This window comes from Vicia villosa, linkage group LG1, assembly GCF_029867415.1.
Source record: "Vicia villosa cultivar HV-30 ecotype Madison, WI linkage group LG1, Vvil1.0, whole genome shotgun sequence".
NCBI lineage: Eukaryota > Viridiplantae > Streptophyta > Magnoliopsida > Fabales > Fabaceae > Vicia > Vicia villosa.
This window is the reverse complement of record NC_081180.1, coordinates 82332146-82343485: the sequence shown is the minus strand read 5'-3', so window position 1 is coordinate 82343485 and position 11340 is coordinate 82332146. Positions and strand designations below refer to the sequence as shown.

At 36.3% G+C, this 11340-nt stretch overlaps 3 protein-coding genes across 3 annotated transcripts; 2 read left to right on the top strand and 1 right to left on the bottom strand.

Annotated features, from left to right (window-relative positions):
- Nucleotides 1-1362: 1362 nt before the first annotated feature.
- LOC131610818 (uncharacterized) lies at nucleotides 1363-2074 on the top strand. The gene has a single exon (XM_058882871.1). It carries the CDS (start codon nucleotides 1400-1402, stop codon nucleotides 2072-2074), a length of 675 nt encoding a protein of 224 aa, XP_058738854.1. The 5' UTR covers nucleotides 1363-1399.
- Nucleotides 2075-2484: 410 nt separating this feature from the next.
- On the bottom strand, nucleotides 2485-9271 carry LOC131643355 (methylthioribose kinase-like). Its single transcript, XM_058913552.1, has 5 exons — nucleotides 8569-9271; nucleotides 8307-8481; nucleotides 8018-8219; nucleotides 7708-7922; nucleotides 2485-7615 (listed from the first exon to the last, which is right to left on the bottom strand). Exons 1-5 carry the CDS (start codon nucleotides 9065-9067, stop codon nucleotides 7450-7452), a joined length of 1257 nt encoding a protein of 418 aa, XP_058769535.1. The 5' UTR covers nucleotides 9068-9271; the 3' UTR covers nucleotides 2485-7449.
- A 26-nt stretch (nucleotides 9272-9297) lies between these two features.
- On the top strand, nucleotides 9298-10535 carry LOC131647612 (uncharacterized). The gene is made up of 5 exons (XM_058917487.1): nucleotides 9298-9301; nucleotides 9415-9536; nucleotides 9647-9754; nucleotides 9974-10041; nucleotides 10164-10535. Exons 1-5 carry the CDS (start codon nucleotides 9298-9300, stop codon nucleotides 10186-10188), a joined length of 327 nt encoding a protein of 108 aa, XP_058773470.1. The 3' UTR covers nucleotides 10189-10535.
- The last annotated feature ends 805 nt before the right edge of the window (nucleotides 10536-11340 follow it).

The window sequence follows — 11340 nt, the reverse complement described above, 5'->3', positions numbered from 1 at the left end:
TTACCACCTTTCTCAACTTTGTCTTTTAAAAAAGGGTGCCTCATTTTCTTGAATTGTTGTGTATATCAATTTAAGTGATTCGGCACTAAGGGTAGGTTCACCCGATATATCTCACTCCATAGGCGTTTGACGAACCTGTTGGATCTACAAGGCTTTTCTTTCTCCCTATATTTCAGCTAGCGTGTAAGAGATCTACATTCGTGTTCATATTTGAACTATATTCTGATATGTTGAGTCTCAATTGTAGGTTGAATTTCTCAACCTGATACAATCTATCGCTATGGTAAAGAAGGATCTGGAATTTGCGGCAAAGGCCTGTTTCTCTGGTTGCGATAGTGCTAATCCGTAGCCTCTTTCAGTTTTCTTTTCAAATGGGGTGAGATCTGGTTATAACAAAGTGACAGTCTTTGTCCTAAAGTTTCCTTATGGATCTTCCCGATCATTGTCATTAGAATCCGTAATTGGATTGTGGAAATTAGTGGAAATGCATTCTACTATAAGGCTAGGAATGAAATGAACTTTTGATGCGATTTCTTTTTTATTTACTTTTGGATCAAAGGGAATTAATCGCAAAATTTTGTGGGAATTCGATGTCAAATTCACATAGATGGCACCACTATTTTCCGTGGGAACTAGAATTCATGTTGATTGATGATGTTTGAACTCTTGAAACATCGGTGTTGATCTCCAGTACGGTAACACGTGGTAGACCTGCAAGTTTAACACTCTAACACCCAAATTAGTTATAAATTTTCAGACGAGTGTGGTAAAAGTGGAGATCAGAAAATATACGTTGAATCTCATATTTTCTATGTTGAATCTCATGTGTGTTGACTATATACGTTAAATAATTTTAATTGAGCTATGCATGGTAGAGCTTAGACTCCAGACGAATACATAACATAATATATAAAAGGACATCACAATTTTTTATTTTCAATAAATATAAAATCAATAAAAAGATCGATGAATATATACAAATACACGGCAATTTATTATCACAAAATCAATCTGCTTCAAATTTATAAAAAGTAATTTCAAATATTTGATGTATGCATTAGAAAGGACCATAACTATTTCCTTAGTTTAAAGTGTAATGTCTAATAATTAAATATTGTTTAAACTGTATTAATTAAAATTTTAATTATACTTATTTTATTAATTAAATATATTATTTTTTATAATTCACAAAATTTAGAGTAACGATGTTAACAAAGACGTGTGAAAAGATATTACGTAAATAAATCATTTATAATTACCAACTTTTACTTGTAATTTGGTGCGAAAAGAATATAAATTACAACCATTTTCCCTCTATATAAAGCACTAATCCTTGCGCATTTTCATCTCACAAACCCATTCTTCAAGAGAAAGAAACCTAAGAACTCAAAACACAACCATGCAAACTGTCTTCTTTTTCTCAGTACTCCTTGCAGTAACTCATGGAATACAAGCAGTTGAGTACACTGTAACCAACACCGCACTCTCTACACCTGGTGGTATGCGTTTCCGCGACTATATCGGAACACAATACACCAAACAAACACTAAACTCCGCCACACAATTCATATGGAAAATCTTCCAAGAGAACAACCCTGCTGACAGAAAAAACGTGCAGAAGGTGAGCTTATTTGTGGACGATATTGATGGAATTGCATTTACATATATAAGCACCAGCGAGATTCACGTTAGTGCAAGGTATCTTAATACGATTACCACCATAGATGAACTTACAGGAGTATTGTATCATGAAATGACACATGTTTGGCAGTGGAATGGAAATGGTCAAGCAAATGGTGGATTGATTGAAGGCATAGCAGACTATGTGAGGTTGAAAGCAAATTTTGCTCCAAGTCATTGGGTTAAAGATGGACAAGGTGATAAATGGGATCATGGCTATGATGTTACAGCTCGTTTTTTGGATTATTGTGATAGTTTAAGAAATGGATTTGTGGCAGACTTGAATAAGTTGATGAAGAGTGGTTATAGTGATGACTTCTTTGCTACGTTGTTGGGAAAGACGCCTGATCAGTTGTTTATGGACTATAAGAATCATTATGGTAATATACCCTAATTAATTATTAATTAAATGTAAAATAAGCAACTTTGTTGTTATGTCTTGTATGAAATATTAATATTATCGATACAAAACATATGGATTATGGTGAATTACGGCACATCATTTTTTCCATACATGATTAGACTATAGAAAAATTGATCCTTATTATAGTTCAAATGTGAAAGTTTTATATGTCATTTCGCCGGCAAGAAAAAAATAGAACCTCAAAAAGAGTTATAATCCATTTGAAGAGAACATCTACCAAAAGTAAGAATAATAGGATATTGTAATTTTTTTTAGTACGATAGTACGGTCTGTCTTTGTAATATGTCAAATAAAAGGTGGTATGTAGGTTATTTTTTACATGCAATTATCTGACTTGTATAACTAATATATCAAACTTTAATCCTAACTAACTTGGGTTTGGGGTAACTTAGGTTTAGTCTATGTAATTTGGATTATACTTTCAAGATACTCCCTTATAATCCAAATTACTTAGTACATGATAAACATAATCGATTTGAACTATTCATAATTTCTTTCTCAAGGTTAGGAATTTGTCGATCTTCAATCCTTTGGTGAAAATATCGGTCAGTTGTGCTTCACTTGAGCAATGTCTCACTTCAAATTCACCTCGCTTTACCTTCTCCCTTAAGAAATGAAATCTAGCTTCGAAGTTCTTACTCCTTCCACGTATAACTGGATTCTTTGCAAGATTTATAGCTAACTTGTTAACGTTCTGCAACACCAGAGGTTTCTTCACTTCGACTTTCATCTCTTCCAACACAAATCTGGTCCAAATTGCTTGACACATAACATAGGATCCTGCTATATATTCAGCCTCACAGGATAATAATGCCACCACAAGTTGCTTTATCGAGCACCATGAGAATGGGGCACCAAATACTTGAAAGAAGTAACCAATTGTGCTTCTTCGAGCTTTCCTTATCTCCACACCAATTAGTATGTGAATACAAAGTAATTGTAGCTTCTTTGCTTTCAAAATCTTGTGGAAACAGAATTTCACAGCTTATCGATCCTTTTAAGTATTTCAAGATTCTTCTTGCAGTCTTTATGTGTGACAACCTTGGTTTACTCATGTATTTGCTCACAAATTCGATTGAGAAACTTATATCAAGTATGATATTGCACATATATCTTAAAAATCCTACAGTTTGGTTGAACAAGGTTACATAGACGCTGTCCTCCTTTCCATGCTTCTCTAGTTTTAAATTTGGTTTGACAATTGAGGATGCATGATTTAAATCATCCATTCTGAATCTCTTGAGTATCTCTTTGACATACTTCCTTTGATGCAACATCATACCTTGCTTGATAATTTGAAATTTTGTGCCTTGTAAATACTACAAACTTCCCAGATCCGACATTTCAAATTCCCTCGTCGTTAGCTATTTGAACTTCGACAAGTTCTCCATGCTATTTCCAATTACCAGCAAGTCATAGACATATAAGCAGATGATGGTTATATCTTGTGCCATTACTTGTACATAGACACCATACTCACATTTGCATTTGATGAATCCCGATTCGACTAAGTATGAATCAATCTTCTTGTTTCATGCCCTAGGTGCATGTTTAAAACCAAAGAGCGCTTTGTACAAATTGTATACTTTCCTTGCTTCCTCATGTTTAACAAACTCAGGATGTTGTGTGACATATACCTCTTTATCTAAGGGGCAATTCATATGTTGGACTTTATTTAGCAGATCCTTGTTACCCTTAAGGGGCAACACATATGTTAGACTTTTGTTGGAAGATCTTTGTCGCTCTTTGGGGCAATATAAACACTAAACTTCCAAGGGAAGATCCCCACAGAGCATAAAACACCAACTCAACTTAATGTCTCACACGAGGGACTCAACTTAAAGTCTTTCCTGAAGGACTCAACTTAAAGTCTCTCTAGAGGGATCGGATTTAAAGTCTCACCAGAGGGGTTTAACTTAAAGTACCTCCTGAGAGACTCAACATATAGTCTCACCTGAGGGATTCAACTTAAAGTCTTACTTGAGGGACTCAATTTTTCAAACTCTCCTGAGAGACTCAACTTAAAGTCTTGCGTGAAGGTACTGAACCTCCCTGAGGGATTTAACTTAAAGTCTCACCTGAAGGACTCAAATAAAAGTCTCGCCCGAGGGACTTAACTTAAAGTCTCTCTTAAAGGACTCAACTTAAATTCTCTCCTATGGGACTTAACTTAAAGTCTTGTATGAGAAACTCAATTTAAAGTCTCTCCTCATAAATTCAACTTAAATTTTCTCGTTTGAGAGAATAAACTTAAATTCCCGCCTGAGAAACTCAACTAAAAGTCTCACATGAGGGACTCAACTTAAAGTCTTGCGCAAGGGATTCAACCTAAAGTCTCACCTGAAGGACTGAACCTAAGGTATTTCTAGAAGGACTTAACTTAAAGTCTTGCACGAGGGACTCAACTTAATTTCTTGCTTGACAGGCTTACCTTAAAGTCTCGCCAGAGTGACTCAACTTAAAGTCTCTTCTGACAGACTCGACTTAAAGTCTGGTATGAGGGACTCAACTTAAAATCTCGTATGAGGGACTCAATTTAATGTCTTGCCTAAGGGACTCAACTAAAAGTCTCGCTTGAGGAATTCGACAAACAAAATCGCTTGAAGAACTCAATTTAAAGTCCCACCTATGGGGTTGAACTTAAATTATCGCTTGAGGGACTAAACTTAAAGTCTTTCCTGAGAAAATCAACTTAAAGTCACTCTTGTATGACTCAACTTAATGTCTCACCTGAGGTACCCAACTTAAAGTCTCGCATGAGAGAATCAACATAAAGTCTCGCCTGAGAATCTTTATGTAAAGTCTCGCATGATGGACTTAACTTAAAGTCTCGCCTAAGGGACTGGTCTTAAAGTATTGAATGAGAGACTCAATTTAAATTCTTGCATGAGGGACTCAACTTAAAGTTATGTCTGTATGACTCAACTTAAATTCTCGCCTGAGGACTGTAACTTAAAAGTCTTGAATGAGAGAATCAACTTAAAGTCTCGCCTGAGGTACTGTACTTAATGTATGGAATGAGAGATTCAACTTAAAGTCTCGTCTGAGGTACTGAACTTAAAGTTTGGAATGAGATATTAAACTTAAAGTCTCGCCTGAGGGACTCAACTTAAAGTCCCTCGTGAGAGAATTAACTTAATGTCTCGACAGAGGGACTCAAATTAAAGTCTCAACTGAGGGACTCAGCTTTAAGTCTTGCCCAATGGACTCAACTTAATATCTCATTTAAGGGACTATACTTAAATTTTCGCATTAGGGTCTCAACTTTAAATCTCTCCCAAGGGACTAAAATAAAATTCTCGCCTGAGGGACTAGATTTAATGTCTCTCCTGAGAGTCTCAACTTAAAGTTTCACCTAAGAGATTCGACAAAAATTCTCGCCTAAAGGACTCAACTATAATTATCTCCTGAGGGAATCAACCTAAATTCTTGTTCGAGGGGTTCAATTTAAAGTCTCGCCTATGGGACTATACTTTAATTCTTGCATGAAGGACTCATCTTAAAGTTTTGTCCTAGAGGCTAAAATTAAAGTATTTCCCGAGAGATTCAACTTAAAGTCTCGTTTGAGGGAATCAACTTAAAGTGTCACCTGAGAGACTCAAATTAAACTCTCTCCTGATGGACTTAACTTAAAGTCTCGCATGAGGGACTAAATTTAAAGTCTCTCCTAAGGGACTGAACTTAAAGTCTCACCTAATGAAGTCAACTTAAAGTCTCGCCTGAGAAACTCAACTTAATGTCTTGTCTGAGGGGCTCTACTTAAAATCTCGTGTGAAGGGACTAAACTTAAAGTCTCCATGGAAGGATTCAACTTAAAGTCTCACTTGAGAGACTCTACTTAAAGTCTCGCATGAGGGACTAAAATTAAAGTCTCGATAGAGGAACTCTATTTAAGTTCTCTTATGAGAGACTCAATTTAAAGTCTCTCATGAGAGATTCAACTTAACGTCTCTCTTTAGGGACTCAACTTAAAGTCTCGCCTAAGGGATTCAACTTAAATATTTGTCTGAACAACTCTAAATAAGAAAATTAAACTAAATCTCTTTTCTCTTTATAAAGACCTCGTGCTTGAGGGACTATGTATCGGTATAAGTGCCGAGGCCACCCAGGAAGGACGCCATAACTCTCTCAGGATAGACTATGTAGCATGTAGCCCTTGCAAGAGATTCTATAGCCGCCTATTTATTGGGATTGGCGTTCATTTATTGATTACGTCACTTGTATCTTGGATTGCTCTCTTGTTCGAGAGAACTTGGGAAGGTGTCGTGGTCCACAGAGGTTCGGGAAAGTGAGTCAAAAGTGGAAGATCGTGTTCTTATGAGTAATAGGGGAAGTTAATTACCCATTTCCCACGCTCTTAAGAGCGATTATCACTCTAATGGAGACTAAGGTCCATGCCCACAATTTTTTTTATAAATACCTCAATCCTGGGTTGAGTGGACATCTAATTCATTACGCAAAAATACCATATACAGAACATCTCACCATCTTTGTTTGAGCTCGCTTTAACACAACAACAATCCTAAATAAAAGACGTATGACTGCACTTATTCATAAAGGGGTTCTCACATATTATAATTTTAACAAGTTCACCTATGAAGATCTGCATGTCAGCTCGAGGGCCCAATACCTAAACACTTGCACGTTCATACGCTCACAATTATATTATATTTTCTCTAAAATTTTAAAAATTACATTTAACTAACTTTCTTAAGCATTAGAAAATTATTATCTTTTACTTAATAAAAACTTGCCTGGAATGCTATGTTATACCACAAAATCCATATACTATGCATTTTATTTTGTCATGGGGACACTAATTACTTTGATGAGGTATGGGACACTAATTAGAAAGTATATTGGTACTATAGCAGAGGAAGAAGGAACAATAAAAAGTTATTATACATAATTTCTCAAGGAAGAAGCTGAACTAGTGTTCATTCAGCCAAAATCTAAGAGGTAATATATGATAGCATACTCTTCCATACCCTTGAGAACATGCGTAACCAAATTAGGTTTCTCAATTTGAATACTTGACAGTAACAGCATTATCATTTGGACAGAAAACACTAGCAGATTTATTTTACAAATTTACATGCCTCACTAACAAACGGGACGGGACGAGTACGTAACCCGGAGGTCAAACCAAACCCGTCCCTTTCTTCTCTCGATCATATCTTAGGATATCTTTCGTCCTTATTTCTCAATTCTCTTTGGGATTGACCCGAACCCGAATGATATCACTCAATTCAGGATGAGCCGGGTTTTGTACGCTCATTATGAGGTACAGCAAAATATAAAAGAGGTATTAAACTATTAATACAGAAGAAAAAAAATAGTCCAAACTAAATTTGCCTAATTGCTGAAACAACTTCAGAAATGGCCTCAAATTTTCTTCTTTCTTTGAGAAGCATCTTAGCAAAATCAAGAGCCTGTTTTTCACAGGTTGCCCGTTTAGCAGCATCAGTAATTGATTCAAAATCCTCAACATGTGCCACACCAACAATTCTCCTAATGACAACCAAATAAATACAATGGAAGATAAAAGTTTATATCAAACAAGAGCTCTTTAGACTTGAGTAATTGATATTGCATATGCTTACCTTATCATTTTGGCAGCAGCGAATCCAAGACTGTCATGAAACAAATCTGTCATGTACTTCTTCTGTACAAGTAGCTGAACCTCCGGATTGTTATAGATTTCTGGAAGATATGCTTCACCAGTGCCATCTCTATGCTCATCCCAAAGTTTAGTGAATTTGTAGTAGAAAAGAGTCCAAGTGTTATCAATTGTCTTAAGAATCCACTCTTTATATGTCTGCATAAAAACATGTGTATTTCTAGAACATATTAGTATGATACAATTAGAGTCGTTTCAAGTTTTTAGAGGTCCTGCAAGAAAAAAGGACCTACTTTTCGATCATTTGTTTGATCAGCATGTCCATCTTGAGAAAAGAAAGCCAAAATCAAGTTTCCAAGAAATGCTCCAATATCAAAGCCCATCGGTCCATAAAATGCAAATTCCGGATCAATAACTTGAGTTGATTCACGAGTAACCATGACAGAACTAGTGTGGAGATCTGCATGTAGTAGTGCCTGAGCCCTCTCACAGAACCTAAAGGAACACAAATTCTTGTAAGCAAAACACCAGAGAATAAAACTAATGCATAAACCGAAGAAAAAAGTGAGACATATACAGTACTTTGATTTCAGCTCAGCAATTTCAAGCTTGAGTAGATTGTCTTCCCGAATAGCCTCAGCGTCACGATCAAGATAAGGAGAAGTCCAATGATTATGTTCAGAAACTTTGTAAGGGTCAGAGAAAATGACCTGTTCTGTTAGCCTGCATAACTCCACGTTCCCGCAAAACTCAGCAACTGCATGAAACTAGCATGAGATAAAGCTAATGGTAACATACCATTAAATGTGTAGAGAGTATCAAAAAAGTGAAAGCATGTTTTTACCATCTCGTTTGTGGTCGGTGGTAGAGCGAAAAAGCAGAGACGAAAAGAACAGCGTCTTTGCAATAAAACCAGACATATGTTCAGCTAACAAAGGATACTCAACACCAGCAACCAATCCTTTTCTAAGAATCACATGCGGCGGCTCCAAATAACGCATACCAATCAAGGACATAACCCGATCAAAATGATAAACTTCCGGAACATGTTCCGGACACAGTTTTCCCTTTTCTTTCAACGCCAGTGACTCGAAGTAAGCTCTCTCTTTCGTCATCTTCCATGATTCGCCTATTAGACGAACGTATGGAAGAGCTTGTTTGACGATGAAGGAGCCATTGGAGTTGGAAACGATGAAGACGAGGTTAAGGTTGCCGTCTCCGATTTCTTGGATGGATATGTTGGAGAAGTTGTTGTTGAGTTTGGATGAGAGGGTGGGGATGGTTTTGATGTATTCGATGAGGGTGGTCTCGTTGAGTGGCTTGAAGTCGGAGAATTTAGACATGGTAATAGTGGGGTTTGAATTGGAGGGGAATGTAAAATCAAGATAGAATGTTTTGCAGTACAATACAGACGAATAACTAATTTTTTTAGTGTTGTGTTGCGTTTTATACTTACGTGTGTTGATTTTATTATTCAGTCAGAAATTCTATGTTTGGTGGTTGAAATTGAAAGGAGTTAAGTGAATCTGTTCAAGTTTTGATTTGGAAAATGGTGCTGCTCTTGCATTATGTTATGGGTGTCCACATCGTCTCGGCTCTATCTACAATATAAGAAAATAAGATGTTCTTTAAAATACTAAACTGCCCCTGCTGCCTATATGGTTGACACGTGGATAGACTGGCTGATAAGCATTCAAATTCTTTTTCCCATCTTTTCCCTCTTCCCTTCCCTTCCTTGTCTTTCCACTCTCTTTCATTTTCTCTCTCTCCCAAAACTCAGATTTTCACACCTTCTTCTATCTCCTTCTTCTGGTACGATTTCTTTTTCTTCTACCTCTCTCTTCTTCCTTTTCCCTTCTGATTTGGGTTTTGATTCTCCTCTTTCCTTTTATCTAATCTTTTTCTCACAATTTCATTTGTAGGTGGTGAGGTTGCAATTTTCGGTGGTGGTGGATCTGAGCGTTTTCGTGTGGTTTGGAGGTGGTGAGGTTGCGATTTTTTACGGCGGTGGATCTGTGCGTTTTCGTGTGGTTTGTTTTTCTGAACATATTTATGTATCTTGATTTTGTTTTGGTTTTTTAATGTTGGGTTTTTCTGAAACCCTAAATCTATTTTTTTTTCATTTGATACATGTTATTTCTTTGACTATGATTGTTGTTATACTATGATTTGAAGTATTTGAAGGTTTTGAAATTGTTATGGTTTTGTTTCAAAATTGATTAGGGTTTTTGAAACTGGATTTGCTGCAGGTGTGGATGGAGAAGTTACAATCTTTACTTACTCAAGTATACACTCCTTTTAAGTTGTTTGAGTTAGGGTGAGTGAGAGTGTTGTTGAGCTTAATTTGGAAACAAGCATATACAGGAGCAATTGAACTATCACTATCCCCTTAAAAAGATTCCTCATTGTTTGTTTTTTATGCTTGTTGAATTTTTGCAGTTTTGGATGGGCATGGAAGTCCTGATGCAGCTGTGTTTGTTAAGAAAAATGCTATGAAAATATTTTTTTGAAGACGTTACAATGCTGCAGTCATATGACACTGATGCACTTCTAATTAAGAGGTTGGAAGATTCTCATCAGAAAGTTTTTCTAGGTGTCGACCTTGCGATGGTTGATGAACAGAGTATTAGTAGTTCTTCTGGGACAACAACACTGACTGCCCTGATACTTGGAAAGCATTTGCTTGTTGCTAATGTCGGTGATTGTCGAGCAGTTTTTTAAGAGGACCACAGACGGAGTTATTCTTTGTTTTGTTTTCACTATGGGTTTTTTTTACAAAAACTACTTCATACTGTTATGTAATATATTTGATATACCTACTGCATATTTAAGCAATTTGGAATAATTGTTGTGAAATCAACTTGTAGGTTCACTTTGTCTTAAAAGAACTTGTGAGAAAATCAATAGGTGAAACTGAGGTAAAGTTTGTAGATTCATTTTGTAGCAACCCTGCTTAAAATGTACTAGAATAGTTAATAATAAATCACAATTTTTTCTATGAACAGGAGCTGAGACGTTTCCCTACTCTTCAAACCGAATTATCTGCAGCTACAAATGAGGCTCTAGAGAGATTCCGTGAAGCAAGTAAGAAGACAACTATTCGGCTTGTGGATATGGAGTCTTCATATCTTACTGTGGATTTCTTTCGGAAACTTCCTCAAGAAATGGAGAAAGCTGGTAATCTAGGGATACCTTCTAATCCAGCTCAACCTGCTAATCCATCTAATCGTCTTGTCCCTAACCCAATCGAGGATCGATATGGTGATAGGCATTTTAGAAGGATTGGATCAAATGTGTCATCCTATATAGGTTTGGTGTCTGACACACTCAAGATCACTATTCCAAACGCCGTGGTTTATTGTCAGGTCAGAGAAGCAAAACTATCATTGCTAAGCTATTTCTTCATACAAATTGGGAAAAAAGAGGTACTCTTAGCTCTTCACAGCACCAACAATGCAAATGGCTAATTATGAAAACATACACTTAAAGGCACATGACAATTTCTAACAGTTTTTTTCTTTCTCAAAATGATATATTATTTTCATCATAGAATAGTAGAAACTGAACCTAATATTATTCTCACTTGAATCAGATGTCTTCAGTTTTGGTGTGGTAC

Coding starts and splice junctions, on each gene's coding strand:
- LOC131643355 (XM_058913552.1), bottom strand. CDS start 9,067: ATGTCTAAATTCTCCGACTTCAAGCCACTCAACGAGACCACCCTCATC. Junction 8,220..8,306: donor ATTGCTGAGCTGAAATCAAA/GTACTGTATATG, acceptor GTGTTCCTTTAG/GTTCTGTGAGAGGGCTCAGG. Junction 7,923..8,017: donor ATCAAACAAATGATCGAAAA/GTAGGTCCTTTT, acceptor GTTTTTATGCAG/ACATATAAAGAGTGGATTCT.
- LOC131610818 (XM_058882871.1), top strand. CDS start 1,400: ATGCAAACTGTCTTCTTTTTCTCAGTACTCCTTGCAGTAACTCATGGA.
- LOC131647612 (XM_058917487.1), top strand. Junction 9,537..9,646: donor TCTTCTATCTCCTTCTTCTG/GTACGATTTCTT, acceptor TTTCATTTGTAG/GTGGTGAGGTTGCAATTTTC. Junction 9,755..9,973: donor GATCTGTGCGTTTTCGTGTG/GTTTGTTTTTCT, acceptor GATTTGCTGCAG/GTGTGGATGGAGAAGTTACA.